A 19,106-nucleotide genomic window follows, 5' to 3' on the forward strand; every position below is an offset into this window, starting at 1 on the left:
CTGTGGTTGCAAATACAATGGGGAGACTTCCAGTTGCTTCCTTCTCAACACCAAATCACCTAGCCCTGTAAACATGTAATCATGGAGAGCGTATATAAGTGATAGATGTTTATCTGGTATTTTTAAAATATTCCTTTAAACACAAAATTTACTGAAATTCTAGCATTGCTTTTTCAAAGTCATTATCAGACTTTTATCTTTTAGCAGAAAAATCAGTGTGAATAGCTTTGAGTTCTGTGATGTTGTTTTAATGGTGCATGTTAATATAAAAAGGGGAGTGTATGAGACTGGGATACAGCACTATTTGCTGAGGCTTTCCAGAGTATGATTGTCTGCTTTCATGCGTCATAATATCCTCCATGTAACAGCCCTTTATATTTGATAGTCATCTAAGATCAGATATCCAAAGGGCTTTCACATGGAGGATGGATTAATCTTGTTTTCTCCTGCTCTGGAGGCTAGGACCTGAACCAATGAATTCAAGTTACAAGAAAGGAGATTCCAACTAAACACCAGGAAGAACTTTCAGATAGTAAGAGCTCTTCGACAGTGGAACGCCCTCCCTTAGGAGGTTGTGAACTCTCCATCATTGGAGGTTTTTAAGCAGAGGTTGGATGACCATCAGTCATGTATGATCTAGTTGAGAGTCCAGCATTGCAGGGGGTTAGACTAGATGACTCCTAGAGAATAATGACATGTGGGTGTCCTGCCTCCATTAACATAAATCCTGGCTATGCCTATGCTTGTGAACTGTTAGAGAAGTAGGACTAAGCTCAACATTTAAGATGGCCCTAGTTATTACTACATTCTTTCTATAACTTCTATTTTTGGACACTCCAACCACATGTGCTGATATGTCCCTATAGTGGGACATCCTCTCCAACATATGGGAGAACCATTTGTTTTTATATAGGCTAGGCGTCAAGGTATTAAGTACCAGTTGTACACCATTTTAAGGGCTGTTTCTCTGGATGTTGCCGATATGCATTTTTATGGCACTTTTGCCCACAATCTGTACCCTGCCTCTTCTTCAATTTCTAAACCCAAATTTAGTTCCCACCGCCTCAAATTTTGCTGAGGGAAAAGCTGAACCTCTATAATAGATTTATACAAAGATGATATTAACCATTTTGTGAATATATTTTCTTTCACAGTTATTTTTTCATATTTCGCCACCTGTCTTGTGACTTGGTTTTTAACCTAGAAATTTGTTGATGAACCATAGATGAGCACACTTCAACTGTGGTTTTCCAGCCAGCCCTGATCTCATCCAATTTACAATACCTTATGGCATTCAAAATCAAAACTTGCATTTTTTCAGCCGAATGCAGAAATAGACTATCACAAAACAGGACTGTTCTTTAAACAGTTTTTGCTTCTTTTTCCCCAGAGGTTGACAACAAGAGAAGAGCTTGTGTTAGGTTGTCCATTTTCTGAAAGCGAGAGAGCTTCAAAATCAGAAGACAGCGTTAGGAAAGACAAAATCATCCAACAACTGCAATCAGAGGTTCTGTCATATTTTTCTGAAATTTTGGCTATTTGTAACAACTAAACTAGACCATAAACATAACATTTTGCTGTGAAAAATGGATTTGTCCGCTCATTAGAAATGTAGGGACAAAATAATTGCATGGGTTCAATAGTTACATTGTAATGACTATATAATTAATCAACCTGTGATGGCATTTTATTATGACAATATCCCTTTGTACTAATGGGCCTTCCCAATGCAAAAACCCTATAGGTTTAGCTCATTTGTTTACCGGGGGTATATGGAGAGTAATTACAGTACTTAGCTGCATCAGGACTACTTGGCTTTTATCAGTCTTGATTCAGACCTGACAAAACTAAGTTTATGGATTCTTTAGAAATGGATGAATATCGTGTTTGCCAGATTTGATATCATTGCATTGATCAGAAGAGCATATGCTGATCATAAGATTGCTCATGAGCAGCAAAGGGCAAACACAATCCATACTCCTTTTATATAACATATAGCAAATATTTATTGAATACATAAATTATTCAGACTGTGGCAGGAATCCACCAGCACTCATGGGAAAATGTGGCATGATCTCTTAGAGTTATCAAATGAAACTTTAACACATGGCATGATAAAAGTCTGTAATTTTATCAGGACAAGTTACTTGTAGTTTACTGTTGTAACCATTGTTTTCTCAAAACTTATCTTCTGTACCATGAAAATAAATAAAAACAGTATTTAAAAAAGACTGCTCATTTGCTTAAAGGCTACAATATTAGCAGTGGCAGTAGCAGAACATTCTTGAATTAAAGTGTATTTTATAGGGCTGGTTTGCATGACATGCTAAGCCAAACTTGATTTTAGTGAGATGTGAGCATGTTGGTTTTGGGGCAGGAGCTTGCAGCTGCTTTGTTCCCCCCTGATCTTTTTTGCTGCCATGCTGCACTTAAGGTAAGCCATAATTTGACTTACCATGTCCAAACCAGGGCTCTTCACTAGCCATGAACTGTAACCAAAGTTTATTCTTGTTTACAGCTTGCTGTTACCAAGGAGAGAGTTTAACCATGAGCCCTGGTTCAGACCACATTCTAAGCAAAACAGCTGTGAGCTCCACTCCTGGAGCTTGCATACTTGCACAGTCTCACTAGGATTAGTATGTCATGCAAGACAGTATTATAACCTTGCTAGTATTACTGGACAGATTTTATTCTAGTAGGCTCCCTCCATGGGAAAGCCATAGATCCTGGGTTTTATTTCATGCTTCAGGCTCTATTGTATGTTTTACATGGAACTTTGTTATCATTCAAGATCCTTAGAAACAAAGTTGCTGCATAATTAGGCACGTTCCATGAGCTGCATTATATGTTCTAGCTTTCTAACCATAGAATTAAGACACTGAATTTGACATACATGCATCGTGGGCAGATTTTAAAAGCTTCATTGTCATTCAGGTTCCAAATGAAAAATAACAATTTCCATACAGCTGGAGGCCCTATAGGGCATGATGATGGCAGGCTGCAACATGAGTTCCCCTTGCCCCCATGAGCTTGCATGTAGTCTTTGAGCCCTTCTGTAAGATGAGGCAAGATGAGGTGATTTGGTGGGAAGAACATGGGAGCTGGGTTTGACTTTCACTTCTGGACTAATTATTTTGCAATTTTAATAACACTTCATTCCTCTGCTTTAAATTAAATCAGTGGTGTGACCCAGCTTTTATAGGCTGGTCACTTTGGCCTTAAAAGTTCTCATTATCCAACCATTATCAGATTTTCTGAACAATTCAGCATATCACTTTTGAAGCACACTGGTCCTTGCTGTTTTTTTTCCATGTGGGAGCAAGCAGTTTCAATGTACCTTAACCATGGTCAGCTGCTCAGGAACTAATGTCTTGCTGCCAAGACTTTTAAGATGTAAGAGAAGTGAAACAATTTTGTTCTTTTTGACTTACAAGGTTGAAGAACTGCGAACAAAAAATATTGATTTGGAGAAGTATGTTACAAAAATACTTGATAGTAAGAAAGAAGTAACAACTCAAGTGGGTAACTTGGCAAGTAAGAATGAATATCTCTGTAAAGAGCTTGCTCATGTAGACAAGATAGCAGAACAGCTGGAAAAAGAAAAAGAATTTGTATTGGATAGTGCAGACCAGGAAATTGCAGAAGCCAAGGTACTTGAATTAATAATGAAAATTTTATACATGCAATGCTTTTATAGTTTGTTCTTTTTGAAATTAGTTTCACAATTACAGGAGAAATGTCCATTTCTGAATGCTCATGTAGTTTTAAGAGTTTGCATATATGTGAAATACTGGAATTGTAACCCATTGGAAGAGCTGTAGCTCAGTGAATGAGCATCTGCTTTGCATGCAGAAATTCCCAGATTCAGTCCCCAGCATCTCCAAGTAGAGCTGCTGTCAGTCAGTCAGTGTACTGTAAACATTACTGAACTGATGGATCAAAGGTCTATCTCAGAATAAGAGAGTTTCCTATTTTCTCTCAGTGTTCCAAGAATTTTACAGCGTACACACACACACACACACACACTGCTCACCAAGTAGGTCAAAAAATATTGTAGACATTTAGCCTAGAGGAGGGAGGGAGCAGAGGAGGGTAAACTTGCAGGCACCACTATTGAAACTGTGATATCCACCAGTTGGAGTCTGGTATAAAGGGCATACACTTAGACTTAAAGAATTCTGAGCACATGAATTTGTTTTGAGTAATACTTTTATATTATCAGAACTCAACTCGCAGTCCTTCAACATAAAAATCCACTCCTGGTTACCCTAAGCTTTATTCATTCCAGCTGGATAATTTAGGAGGGATTCATTGTGTTGCTGCTATTGTTAAACAACCAGGAGTCAAAAATCCTTACGAATCTATAGGGTGTTTGAAAAGTAACTATACACCTATTGGATAATGTAATCCAGTAGGTGTCTGGTTACTTTTCAAACTCCCTGCGCTTCAAATCCCACAGAGATTTATCAGTAGATCCTGATCTACCTTGTGCCCAACTCTGAGCTGCCCTCCCTGCCCAAAGAGAGGTGCCTCCTCACACTGCTCCAAAGGAGCCTGGGAAGAGGATGCCCCCAGCCTTAGTGGTCCAATGGAGACTGGCCAAAGGTGAACATGAGGCCAGCACCTTACCTTGGGAGGCAGCAGTGGCAGCAGCAGGTGCTGCTGGGCCTGCATGGTAGAAATTACCAGGCACTCAGCTCCCAGGCAGGCCTTGCACACAGCAAGCACAAGAAAGGCCAGCACAGCAGCTGCCTGCCTGCTTGGCCTCCCTCACCCACTTACATGCTTACTCTGAGGCCACCTCAGTTCCTGGCAACCAGCACTCCATGGCCAGCCTCAGAGGCACCATTTGCCTGCAGAGCTTGTAGCCAGGGCTGCTACAACAAACAGCTGGGTAAGCCTTTGGGAGGCAGAGTCTCAGAGATGCAAGAGGACATCAGAGAAGGGAAGGAAGGAAAGAGGGACAGCACCCCTGAGTGCCACAGCACACTGGTTGAAAACCACCGTGCTAACTGACTGGCACCCCACCTCTACTGGGTTTGTCATTTTTGGCTCATCTTAATGAGTTATCCAAATGCATTATTAGTCAGTGAAAAATATTTGCCAAATGCTCTATTTTCAGTTGACTAACTAATCATATTTTTCTTTTCATTTTAGTCCCAGATTAAATGCCAACAAAATACTATACGGAAATTGGAACATAAAATCAGTGCCCTTAGCTCTGTAAGTTGCATATCTTTATTTTTGCTGATAAAACCTCATATCATATGTACATTGCAAAAAACATTTGCACAGATTAGTACAACTGATATGTCTTTCATAAGATATTTAAATGCATAATTGTGGTGTTAAGAATACATAATATTCAAAATGCCCTTATTCTGCATATTATGTCTTTTCAGTGAGATTTCTCTTTCTTCAGCATTAACAGTGGTTTGACCTCCCTGCATGTCTGTAACACAGAAAGCAATGGGCACAATTCTTTCATATTCAGCTTGCATCTCTGAGCACATGGGAAGACATTGGGGATGCAAACTGAACATGGTCATTACTGCACCCTTTCCTAACAACCAGTAGGTGTGTGGAGTTGGTGGGCGGGTTTAAAATTTTTACCTAGAGATATACTCTCTTCAAGTACAGAAATTCAAGGAGTAATCTGTTTATAAGGAAACCTTTTTCCTAGAGCCTCTTTCCTTAGAAATCTCATCTACCTGTCAGAATGGTTTGGGTGTGCCATTTCATACTTACATTCTTTTCACTTACAGAGTGTACTATGTGCACCTGCACCCAAGCCAGGAAGCTCTGTGTATTCCCCACCCACCCCTGTCTAGCAGAAAGATTGGCAAAAGTGCCCTATTTTTCATCCACACCCTGCTTTATAAAGGACAAAGAAGGAAAGAGAAGGCAGGTGGCAAAACCAATCTTCTTCTCTCACTTAAGTTGTCAGCTATGAAATTTGTTCAGTGGTGATAGGCATTCATAGCCACATGCATGCTAGGTTCTCCCACTCTTCCCAGCCTTTATTGTGAAATCTGCTTCATACAACCAACTCTACAGTATTAGTCTTGACAGAAACAGCTTTAATGATTTTATAATAAGGTAAATTCAGAAAATCTGAAGCATACAAAATCTTGTTTCTGTAGAAATGTGTAAATATTTGTCTTAGTTGGAAAAGTATGTTTATAGTAATAATTTTTTCGCTTTGGCACTTAAAAGCCTTCCTCAAACATTGAAATATCACAGGAGAGGCGTCCCTCAAGGCTTGACAATTCTATGAAGTCAGCAGAAGAAGACAGATATCAATTGAAAAAAATGCTTCGAAATACATCAAGTCCTAGGCGCAGCTCCTCTCATTCTGTTTCAAAGGAGCTTTCCCCCATCCGGGTATATTTTTCAGCTTTATTAAAGTATATATTTGTGCATTTCTTCAGCTGATTTTGATTACTTGGCACTATCAATATGTTAGCGAGGGACTGAAGTTAATTAATCACGCTACCTAAATCCTGTTGAAGTCAGTAAGATTTAAGCAGCTTTACAATGCAGTTCTGTGCATTCCTACTCAGAAGCAGGCCCAATGAGTTCAATGGAACTTGCTCCCTGATAAGTTAGAATTGCAACTTAATGCATACAAAATATAGGTTGCATTTTCTGGCATGCATGCTATCTGGTTGCTGCATACTGCTGTTGGATTGCAAGCACTAATTGATGATGGATTGGTGGATGGATGGTTCTGTCATTGGGAAGATGTTGTACTACATTATCTTTTGTCATTTCTAACTTTGTGATACGTACATAGGTTTATACTATTATCAAGGTATCCGTCAACTTAAATCTTTATTTAGACTCATTACAATAGAATTAATCACATTCTACATAGTATCTAACAAAAAGCATTTCAGAAAAGTTAATCGTGCACAGATTAATATGAACTGAACAGACAGAATGATATCCAATGGTTAGTCATACTCAAAGTAGATTAATTGAATTCAATAGACTTAAAGTCTCTGATTAAGACTTAGTTGGATATTGCCCACCATCTTCCTGAATAATTTAAAACTGGATAATCCAATCAAATTCTAATGTTTGTGACTTATGGATGTTATGGATTGATTGATTGATAAATCAAAAGCAGTAGAAAAGGAAATCAACTTCTCTTCATTAACTGTTTAGGGATGTAAATCTGATCCAGAATTTCAGCAAATGTTGAGAGACCGTGATGAATATAAGACAATGCTGGAAAGATATGAACGTCACATGGCAGAAGTTCAAGGCAACATCAAGGTTCTCACAGCAGAAAGAGACAAAGTTATTGAACTTTATGATCAGGTAATGTTTACAGGCAAATGGAATATTCTGGTAATAATTTATTATTGTATCCTGCTTGTACATTTACATTGGGAGGAAAAGTTTTGAAATTTTGAAGATAATGAATGAATGAATGAATAAATAGATGTTATCTCTTCCATCATGGAAAGTAATATGAGCAGCAGCTAGTGGGAAGGGGTGGTACCACAGACCTGACCTAGTTGCACTGCTGCTGCCATGTAACAGGATGGGGTAGAGTAGGGTGGTAGTGAGGACAGGGTGGTTCAAATATGGTAGTAGGTATGCTGGATTGGCTCTGCCGGTGTGCCTAAACCACCATAACTGAATTGCTACTTTGCCTTACTTCTTCACCATCCTGATACACAGCAGGTCCACGGTGACACTCTTCCCTGCCAGCTGCTCCTATACAAACTATCAAGAACATAGAAAGAACTTTGATGAATTAGATCAAGGATTGATTTATTCCAGGATCATGTTTCCACAGTGCCAGCCTGATGCCTCTGGATAGCTCCCAACCTAAGCAGGTTTTAATAACAACAGGCCTTCTCTGTTGCTTGGGCTATTTGTGGATATGACATTGTGGGTTGTATTCACTTTGTATATATCTGCTGAAGTAAGTTGGTTCCAGTTTTGTCTTTGGTAGGCTAGTTACAATTTAAGTTGTCTTGAATTGGACAAATCTGCATCTGAGTTTTAATTTTGAATGATAGGCCCAAGATGAAATAAGTCAACTGCGAAAAGAAGCTATGAAACTCCCGAAAGCATCCAAAACTGCGATGACTGCACAAGCTGTTTTGAGGCGTGTGGAATCAGAAAGGGATGCAGCTATTTCTGATTTCCGAAGGATGTCCACTGAACGAGATAGCTTGAGAGAGAGGTTAAAGGTTTGACTTTTTATCCAAATTCATTTGTGCAACATCTGTTCAACATAAGACAATTGCCAAGACCGTTGTGTGGTATCTAATCTAATAGATTAAATTTTATTATACTAAATGTATTTGATTTATGTTTTTGTTTGATACAGATTGCTCAAGAGACTGCATTTAATGAAAAAGCTCACCTGGAACAGAGAGTTGAGGAACTGGAGTTAAATGTTCAGAGTGTAAGGGGAAATGTTTCCTTATTTTAAATATATAGTAAACGTTAAACAAGTGGTTAGAAGCCTGTAATGACAGAGACATTGAAAAGATACATTGAGTGATTTTTTTTGTATAAAAATACAACTCTTACTACATTATTCAAGAAACATGCAATTATTTGAATGCATTAATTCTTACGTTGTTTTTATTTAGTAATCTATACAGAGCTTTATTTGTTTGTTTGCTTATTTATTTATAACTCGCCTTTCTCCCAGTGCAGGAGTCAGACCCAAGGTAGCTCACAACATGCATTAAATACAGATACAGCTATAAAGCACACCAAACAGTTATAAGTATAAATAAATGAATAAGTTACCACATTAAAAACAACACTGAATTAAAACAACTTAACCATTTAAAAAACCCAACAACAAGAGGAGGAGAAAATATGCAATTCATACCATTAAATGTCCCTTCCACAATAGTGGCCAAAGGCCTATCTAAACAAAAAAAGTCTGCCTGCCAGTGAAAGGAGAGAGAGGGCCAACCTAACCTTCCATGGACTAGAGTTCCACAATCTGAGAGCAGCCACCAAAGAGCCCTCTCCCATGTCCCCACCAAATTGCCTGTGAGGGTGGCAAATGGAGAGAAAGGTCTCCCCTGAAGATTTCAAAACCTGGTCAGGCTTATCTAGGGGAGATAGCCTGGACCCAAGGTGTATAGGGCTTTATAGCTCATGACCAACATTTCAGTTGTGCCCAGAAACGGGTCAGTAGCCAGTGGGCTTATTGTAACAAAGGGTTTCGATTCTCACTGTAACCTGTAACCTTTATTAAAGGGAAATATATTTTTAAGGAATTAGTCCTAGAAACTGTAGTATATAAGATAAAATCTTACTGGAAAAGAAAATAGGAGACTGATTTGCTCTCCATTCAAGGTTATCTCCAGGGTTTTGTGTGCTTTGGCAAAAAAGCATCAATACTCCCAATTTGTCCATTAAAGAACTGCCTATTTTTAAGCTAATCAGGTCCTTGCTCTGCTATGCATCGTGTTATATTTGGCTGTCTTGATTAAGATAATGCAATCAGCCGAGGTGGACAAGATGCTGGTGGCAATGCATCTGACCACATGCACCCTTGACCCCTGTCCCTCCTGGCTTATTAAATCTAGCAGAGGGGGACTGACTGGTTGGGTCCCTAGTGTGGTTAATGCTTTGCTGCATTGGAGGGGGGCTCTGCTGCATCATCCAAGTCTTCTGTCTGGCTTGGCAGTCTATAGCAGACCCCCACAGTAAGGTCACTGTTGTTTCTTTCTCATACAGTCTTTACCCATATACTCTCAGTCTGCTTTCCATGGATTTCTTCACAAGTATACACATCCTTTACATATAATGCTATTCCTCCACCTTTCCTGCTTGGTCTATTCCTTTAAAACAGGTTATACCCTTCAGTTTCTACATTCCAGTCATGGGTCTCATCCCACTAGGTTTCAATAATGCCTACCAGGTCATACTTACAATCCTGAATTAAAAGCTCCAATTCGTCTTGTTTGTCTCCCATACTCTGCATTTGTGTGGAGACAACTTCCTTGGAGGCTCTTAAGCAGAGGTTGGTTGGTCATCGGTCATGGATGCTTTAGCTAAGATTCCTGCATTGCAGGGGGTTGGACTCGATGACCCTTGGGTTCCTTCCAAATTCTATAAAAAGTCTGAAAAGGCAACATAAATAATTCCTAAGTAAAAGTGTACGTTAATTGAAGTAGTCGGATGTTATATAAAGCAATAATTCCTTGTCACTTTAATGTCTCAGCTTGACAATGAGCGATTAGATCAAACATCAAAGATGGCTTTAATGAAGGAGACAATTGAGTCTCTAGAAATGGAGATGAAAATATTGGCAAAAAGAGCAGTAGATTTTGAAAGTGAACTAAGCAGGCAAAAAGCAACTAACGCTTCACTGAGGTAACTAAAATATGTGTTGAATCAAATATTTTATGTTTCTAAATTTCTGTCTGTTGACTGGCTATAATGTTAACTTTTTTGAGATATGAACTAGGCTTATTAATGGGATATAAATAATAATGTTTAAAAGGGTGGTGATATACTGTATGTTCTACTTTGGCAATAGCTGCTCTTTAGTTAAGTTGGCTTATTTCATACACTAATTCTAAATTACCTGATACCTGACTTGCACTGACTTATATGTGAAGAGTTCAGTAGCTTGTGCTTAGATTTTATTAACTGTTAATTATGTGTCCACAAAATTCCCTTGCTCCATAGTCACTAGCTTTTCATTAGTTGCCATTTATCATGAGATCCCTTTTAATGTTATTGCAAAGTTTGTGTGGAAAGATAAATTTAAATTGCCCTTTGTTAATTTTTAGCATGATGAATGAAAAAATGGAGCATAACATTACAGAAGCCCAACGACAACTCTCAAAGAAAAAATATGAATTACAGCTCATTCAAGATAAAATTACGTGTTTAGATGAAAAAAATGGTAAGTTTCAAATGCTAACCTTTGAGTAATTTTTATAATATATTTATACATGATTATTTATTGGACCATTGCAATATGATTTTATGTGGGGCTACCCTTGAGGCTGGTGTAGAATTATGCAGCCTGGTTCTCAGGTGCTGGCTATTGACAAAATATAACACCTATATTGTGAGAGTTGCATTTAGCTAGCTGTATGCTACCAAACTATCTTCAAGGTCTCACTATTAGTATATTAAGCCTAAACACCTGCGGCTTAAAATCCTACCATACTCCTTGCTAGGGGTCAGCAAACTTTTTCAGCAGGGGGCCGGTCCACTGTCCCTCAGACCTTGTGGGGGGCCGGACTATATTTTGGAAAAAAATAATGACCGAATTCCTACGCCCCACAAATAACCTAGAGATGCATTTTAAATAAAAGCACACATTCTACTCGAAGCTGGTCTGTGACCATATTAATAAATTCATTCATTCACATTCTACTCATGTAAAAACATCAGGCAAACCCCACAAATAACCCAGAGATGCATTTTTTTTTTAAAAAGGACACATTCTACTAGTGTAAAAACATGCTGATTCCTGGACTGTCTGCAGGCCAGATTTAGAAGGAGATTGGGCCGCATCCAGCCCCCAGGCATTAGTTTGCCTACCCATGCATTATACCCCTGCCTGACTTTTGCAGCCTGTCTCTGAGGAATGTCTGATGGTGCCTGATAGTGTCAGACTTTCCTTAAGAAGAATTGTGCATTTGGCACTGGAGTTATGAAACTCTACCCAGTGAAATCAAGTTGGCATTGTTTGTAATTAGCTGGAAGTGCCAACTTAAGACTTGGTTATTTCAGCAAGCCTTTTTATGCAAACAATTTACTGTGTCACCCACTAATACATATGGATAATCTTTTATATCTGTTTTGTGCCAAGTTCCTGCCTAAGTTCTGTGATTTATTTAGTCAGGAATATTTGTTTCTATGGCTTTAGTACCAGTGAATATGTACTTTTTTATATAGGAAGTATCTGAATAATAAATAATACTTAAAATTTAAATCAATGATTTAAATTTGCTGCTTTGCTCACCAAGGTCATGATTGAAATCTCCTTGATCCAAGCACCTTACTGTAAAAACAGTAACAAAACTACATCCCACAAGCCTTAGGCACAGAGAGGTGTCCTTTTCATAGAGCAGGGGTAGCCAATGAGGTGCCCTTCATATGATTTTGGACTATGATTTCCATAAGCCATGGTCATCATGGCAGTGGTCAGGAATGATGGAAATCGTAGTCTTACTGGAACATACCACATTGGCTACCCACAGCCTGTGTCATTACAAGAATGTGATGCAAGGTATAGAGCCCCAAAATGCTGCTACAGAAATGTTCAATTTTATTGGCTACTTGGGCCAGGTTTGACAATTAAGGACAAATCCATGTGATGGTGTTTGTGCTGTATTTATATAAAGTTATTTAGAAGTATTTGAAAATTATTGGAAAATATGGCAATAATAATGCTACACATTTATACACATGCATTTCAAGTGTTATATGCATTTCAAGTGGTGAGCAGCTAGACCAGTTTCCCCCATTGTGCACTTCCTCCCCAGGCCTCAGGTGAGGGAGGTTCAGTGCTATCATTGTGGATAGAATGAGCACAATAGATTTTTTTAAAAAAAAAATCACACTATATGTGTTAAGTAACTTAGCAATGTCAGGTTGTCTTGTTATTAACTCTTCCAGAGGCATCTTTCCCATAGGGGCTAGTGGCTCATTGCGCCAGGGTGCCAGCCTCTCAGGGGCACCCCAGCATTGGCAGGGTGCAAAGAGCCACTAAGCCCTATGGCTCCGCTGCCGCCTCCTCTCCCTCGGCCGCACTGGCAATTGGGGAGTTAGCAGCAGCACCAAGCGGCAAGGGATGCGTGGGGAAGGCAGCTCCGGGAAAGGAAGGGAAACATCGCCCATCGGGAGGAAACCTCCCAGGGCCAAGGAGTCATGGGAGGGGACGGAAGGTGGGGCTCCTTGCTGGCGGGGAAGGGCCGCCTAAGCAGCGGGCCCCGGCTGCGCCCTCCACCCCTCAGCTCCCGGGGCAGGGAGTTGGCCCTTCCCCCAACCCGCCCTCAGCCCAGGGCAGCGCCCAGATGGAGACCCCACCGCCGCCAGCGGCCCTGGGCGCATGCCAGGTGGCTAAGGGAACGTCCTGAAGAGACACTTTGCGATGCTTCTCCAGGCGCGCTGAGGCTGCCGTTGGCAAGGGGGGCTCCGACGATGCACCCGTGACATCATCACTGGCGGCAGGGATATCGCCACATATGCAGTTGGACCTGCAATGGGGAGGTCCGTGAGGGTCGGCCGCTCAACACGTGTTTGCATTCCAGTGGGAAAACTCGTGTGGCACGGGCTGGTGCGATGCGCTTTCTTGCAGTGGGAAGCGTGCGAGAAAAGTGAGTGTTGCTGTGGGTGGCTACGCGGACTCTGCTTCTCTTGTGCTCCCTATCCATTGCCTCAGCATGTACAAACTTAGGACACATCCACACTTAACCTTTCGCCAGGGCACCCTCTGCCCCAGGCTAAATTTTGGGAAAGAGAGGGGGTGCTGGAGGGACCTTTGCGCCACGGCGCTGGGTGTCCTTAAGACGGCCCTGCACTCTTCTTTTTGTGAATGATCACTGTTAAGGAAATTATGACTGTCCTTTGTATTTCATTTTCTTCTGACCTCATTGTTTCCAGTTTCACCCCACCCCCTCTGCCTCCCCGCCCCCAATCATGTACATGCACCAACAACTCAGGATAAAATGAAGTGGACTGTACTCCACAAAATCTTATGCTGCAATAAATTGTTGGCCTTTAAGATGTCACAAGACTGTTCATTGTTTTTTTCTGCAAGACTATCTTAGCTACCCCCCTCTGGAACTTAAACTAAAAAGTTTGCAGTTTGGCCAGAATGTAGGGGGATGGGAACTTGTACATGATTGCACATGCCTAATAAATATTCGTTACAGGTAGGTAGCCGTGTTGGTCTGACGCAGTCAAAATAAAAATAAAGGTGCTACTGGAAGTATTTTTTATTTTTATAATAAATATTTGTATGCTCATCAGAGTTGTTGCTTGATCACAGCCTATTTACCAAAGGTTATTTTAAACTGATAAAATAATGAAATTCTAATATTTCCAGAAAAGCTTTCAAAACAAAATCTTGTTCAACAAGAAGATATTTGTACTCTCAATGATGCCATAACTGAACTAGATACAGAAAAGGATTCTTTACATGAGCTTCTGGAAGAGAAATCAGATAAAGTTGCCTCCCTTGAAGAAAGCTTGGCCATTAAAGTAAGTTTTGATATGTAAATGTTTAGATATTTAAGATTCATCACATTTAGATTTTTTTCCTGCTTGTGCAGGAAGGAGACTTCATATTCGGCATGTAGCTTTTGAAAGTACACATTACAGGCATTTGGTCAAAGTAAATGGTACAAGTATGAGTTTGTGCTAATGGTGAGAAATTGACATTTCTGTGGATTATTTTTGAGTAATTCTGTTTTAATATGCAAATACGTGGATTAGGAGGGTTAAAACATTCTGCTTAATAAAATTGGTGCTTTTTAGATTTAGTTTAAACATAAAGTTAAAGGTAAAGATACCCCTCACCATTAGGTCCAGCCGTGGACGACTCTGGGATTGCGCACTCCTCTCACTCTGTAGGCTGTGAAGCAGTATAGCAGGTGCTGTTAAAGGTAAAGGTAAAGGGACCCCTGACCGTTAAGTCCAATTGCGGACGACTCTGGGGTTGCGGCGCTCATCTCGCTTTAATGGCCGAGGGAGCTGGCATTTGTCCGCAGTCAACTTCCAGGTCATGTGGCCAGCATGACTAAGCTGCTTCTGGTGAAACCAGAGCAGTGCACAGAAATGCCATTTACCTTCCCACCGGAGCGGTACCTATTTATCTACTTGCACTTTGACATACTTTCGAACTGCTAGGTGGGCAGGAGCTGGGACTGAACAATGGGCACTGATAATACTAATAATAATATGATTACGACATTTAAGTACAGTTTTAAATATAGAATGAGGAACTTTACTACCATTTAGAAAACTGTTAAAATGCTATAATTTTTTGCAAATAACTTTCTATCCCTGTACATGCTCTTTGTAGGTCTTGCAGCCAGAGACTCTGTAACCACTATGTTGTATATGTTGAGATTCTAATAGCAATTTTAGGGGGCATTTTGATTGAGGAAACCATGTCACATGAAAGGGTTCATCCCGCCCCCTTCCAGCTCCACAGTTCAGAGATTTCTGAGACTTTTGCTGAAAGGTTTGCCTGTGCCATGATATTAAATCTCTACCATATTTATTTTGCCGTTCTGGCAGCTTAACATTGCAATCACATGCATGTCTACTTAGAAGTAAGCCCCACTGAGCTCAGTGAAGCTTATTCCCAAGCAAGTGGATATAGGATTGCAGTCAATTGCAGTCAAAATGTTAAAAACCTGTGCAGTGCAAGCTTATATAAAATTACTCAGAAGTAATCCTCTGTTCATTGGAGTTTAGTCTCATATAAGGATGATTAGAATTGCAATCTTATAAAATATTACTGAACAACAGAAACCGACATGAAAAAACAGACTATTTCCTGTTTTGTTCATCTCTTTTTTACTAACTGAGGAAAACTACGTTTTTATTTATTTTCAAGGAAAAGACCATTTCAGATTTGAAGTGCCTTCTTTCTGATATGGAGGAATCAACAAAGTAAGATGTAAACTCTGGATTTAGTTCTTTCTTTTAAAGTTATTTTTACTTAACTTGAGAACTACTCTGTTAGAATTAACATATATAAATTAATCTATTCTATATTTATATTATATTTATATTAATCTATTCTATATTTATAACTTGTAATATTAGATATATTCAATATTTTTAAAATGTTTTATTAAATAAGCACTTCTATCTAAAATCATATGATGAGGGACATTTTCGTGCAATAACAAGGATTATTTGTGGATTATTTTTGAGTAATTCTGTTTTAATATGCATGTATTTTTCATTTTATAATTTACTGCCCAGGCATTCTACTGAAGCACTCCGCAGGTGTGAACAGGATATTACCAAACTACATCAACTTTTGGATGAATCTAATAATGAACTTGCTCAGAATAGCGAAGAGAAAGAAGGGTTAATTCGGGAGAATGATAATCTACAAAAACAGCTTTATGGCTTTAAGGAGGAGAATCAGGTATATGTTGTCAAATTTGAATACAACTCATATTTACCTTTCCACTATTAACCAGGAACTGTTTTGTGACTAACTAGGGAGGATACTGTTCCACACTACCCTCAATCTCTGAGCAGTGCAAGTTTCCAGGGAGTTCAAGGGTTTGCGTTTCCTTTAGGAAAATGAGGCACAGGTGTCTTTATGATATATGGTTTGTTTACAGATATATACAACCTGAGCCTATGACGGAGGGGTTCCCAGCATCACTCTGGGTCTTGCTTCCTCCATAGGGACAGCCCTGGATTCAAAGGAGCATCAGTCATGGTGCTCTCTGCCTTTGCCTCTAGCTCGCTGCTTTACTACCACATTACATCACAGCCTTAACTCTAACCTCTAAGTTTTCAGCCCACACTTCTTCTTGCTTTAGCTATGGAGCAGGGGTCACAACCATTTGTCATTCCACACAGCGTCCCTTTGATCCTCTATAGTCTTCTTAATGGCCTATCACCCCAGGTGATTTCCTCACAAGGAAGTTAAGGTAAAGGTAAAGGTAAAGGGACCCCTGACCATTAGGTCCAGTCGTGACCGACTCTGGGGTTGCGCGCTCATCTCACATTATTGGCTGAGGGAGCCGGCGTATAGCTTCCAGGTCATGTGGCCAGCATGACAAAGCCACTTCTGGCGAACCAGAGCAGCACACGGAAACACCGTTTACCTTCCTGCTGTAGCGGTTCCTATTTATCTACTTGCACTTTGACGTGCTTTCGTACTGCTAGGTTGGCAGGAGCTGGGACCGAGCAACAGGAGCTCACCCCATCACAGGGATTCGAACCGCTGACCTGATCAGCAAGCCCTAGGCTCAGTGGTTTAACCCACAGCGCCACCTGGGTCCCATCACAAGGAAGTTAGCCTACCTTAATTAGCTCTTAGCATTTCACTTAATTTAAGGATTAAGTCTAGCAGGCAGTTTAATTTACAGGATCTGGCTTAATACACAGGTCTTGCACTCAGTTTTAACACTCCAAACATTGATTAAATTCTAACAACTGGACCCTGAAATTTAGGGTGTCTAGTACCCACAAACTCATAACACTGTTCTCTGGAGGTGGTTAACACGTCATCATATGGGTTATGCTGCTCTCTTGCTGCTGAAGACAGGAAACACAGACTAGTCTTTATCTGTTGGTCACACCCCCATCATCTCAGTCAGTTTCTCATCTTCTCCACGTACAGGTGTGTGTGTGTGTGTGTGTGTGTGTGTGTGTGTGTGTGTGTGTAGGACCAGCCCACCCATGAGCAAGGTGCTCAAGTGCATAGCTGTCAAGTTCTCCCTTTTTTAAAGGGAAATTCCCTTATGCTGAATAGGCTTCCTCGCAAGAAAAGGGAAAAGCAGTAGATCCCAGTGTAGAGTTTTATTCCCCTCTTGTTCCTGACATGGACCTTCACTCACATCTCCTTCCCTGCCAGGGAGAAGGGGATATCATTTTGTGGTTCCCCTCAGATGCCAAAATGTATTGGGCCAGCCCTGTGTTTGCACATGCGTGTTACTTCAGGCTTATTCTGCTAACTCTAAATTTTATTTAGAATTTTGCTTCATCTTGAAGGTTCGTATTTCTCCTTTTATATTTACTGGTAGGAATGCATCTTTAATTGTAACACTTTACGACACCTAATCCTACTTCTAAAATATAGTCAAACCTGAAAGAATATGAAATGCTTGCCTAAAACAATGTTTCACATTTCTTTGACAGATTCTGCATCACAAACTCAGTGAATGTCAGAATGAACTTGATAATCTGAAGGCGAAAACTGAAGATTGGCATACAGATATTTCCAGACTGAAGAGCATGCTGAAATCTAAAGTAAATGTATACAGTGGTACCTCGACTTATGAAGACGATCCGTTCCGCGGCCGTCTTCGTAAGTCGAGGTTTTCGGATGTTGAAGCGCCGTGATTTCACGCTTCTGCGCATCCGCCGACCGCGCGTGCCGCTCTGCGCAGGCGCAGAACGCGCGCACGGCGAAAGGACTACTGGGGGTTGTCGACTTCAGAAGTCGAAACCTTCGGAAGTCGAAGCGTTCGGATGTTGAGGTATGACTGTACTTTGAAAAACTGCAAGTTTTCTAAACCGTGCAATGTCTAATGGGGTGCTTCCTGTCAAGGGGGATATTCCTATGTCTACATTCTAATGATTTGAAAGGTTTTACTGAGCCTTCAGAGAGTCCTGTGCAAAATGCTGCAGGAGAGCTGACAGCTTTGTTAGGTCGTTCACAGTGACCCTTGTAAAGCATTCTGCAAGATAGTAATTTGCAAGGGGCTTATCAAGACACTTGCAAAAAGGTAAAGATAAAGGGACCCCTGACCATTAGGTCCAGTCATTACGGTGTACAGCTTCCAGGTCATGTGGCCAGCATGACAAAGCCGGTTCTGGCAAAGCAGCGCAGCGCAAGGAAACGCCGTTTACCTTCCCGCTTGGAGCGGTACCTATTTATCTACTTGCACCTTGACATGCTTTCGCTCACCCCGTCGCAGGGATTCGAACCGCCGACCTTCTGATCAGCAAGCCCTAGGCTCTGGTTTAACCCACAGTGCCACCTGCAAAGCCCCATGCAAAATACTATGTTGCTGAGCAATTTGCAAGCGTCTTGTGAAAGGCTCTGCAAAGCACTCCTCCTGAGGCAAAAAAGGGTTGTTTGATGTCATTGTGACATCAGGGTATTGGTAGGTGGGCTACCCCAACCACATGTCAAATTTTGTCGACAAGGGGTGGGGGAGATGACAATCTGGCCCGTTGACCAGATCCCATTCACCGCCCCTGCTCTAAAAAATGATTCTACTCAGCCAGTACTGGGAAACTGCATTACTTTTATTGTCTATGTTCTATGGATTGCAAAAGCTTTGCAGCCAAACTAGCTTTGGATTAATATCTCAAATAGGTCAAAAGTCTGGAAAAGGAAGGAGAAGCTTTCCATTAGCATTAATCTCTGCTGACACATGTGCAAA

General features: G+C 40.6%; 1 protein-coding gene across 7 annotated transcripts in view; it reads left to right on the forward strand.

Moving 5' to 3' along the window:
• The window catches only part of TSGA10 (testis specific 10), a 37,407-nt gene that overhangs the window by 2,490 nt on the left and 15,811 nt on the right, over positions 1-19,106 (forward strand). For 3 of the 7 annotated variants that reach the window (XR_009557448.1, XM_060273446.1, XM_035115561.2), the window contains exons 2-14: positions 1,391-1,507; positions 3,435-3,650; positions 5,158-5,223; positions 6,217-6,384; positions 7,171-7,326; positions 8,037-8,210; positions 8,351-8,428; positions 10,214-10,365; positions 10,788-10,903; positions 14,063-14,217; positions 15,581-15,636; positions 15,955-16,123; positions 17,854-17,964. Coding sequence is in view for 6 of the 7 variants with exons in the window: in XM_060273446.1 (XP_060129429.1) it covers positions 1,391-1,507; positions 3,435-3,650; positions 5,158-5,223; positions 6,217-6,384; positions 7,171-7,326; positions 8,037-8,210; positions 8,351-8,428; positions 10,214-10,365; positions 10,788-10,903; positions 14,063-14,217; positions 15,581-15,636; positions 15,955-16,123; positions 17,854-17,964 (1,734 nt within the window). In the remaining variant the exon portion in view is untranslated. The remainder of the gene's footprint in view (positions 1-1,390; positions 1,508-3,434; positions 3,651-5,157; positions 5,224-6,216; positions 6,385-7,170; positions 7,327-8,036; positions 8,211-8,350; positions 8,429-10,213; positions 10,366-10,787; positions 10,904-14,062; positions 14,218-15,580; positions 15,637-15,954; positions 16,124-17,853; positions 17,965-19,106) is intronic. The other 4 variants (XM_060273444.1, XM_035115563.2, XM_035115564.2 and 1 more) reach the window with 4 other exon arrangements.

Source organism: Zootoca vivipara, chromosome 4, assembly GCF_963506605.1.
Source record: "Zootoca vivipara chromosome 4, rZooViv1.1, whole genome shotgun sequence".
Classification (NCBI taxonomy): domain Eukaryota; kingdom Metazoa; phylum Chordata; class Lepidosauria; order Squamata; family Lacertidae; genus Zootoca; species Zootoca vivipara.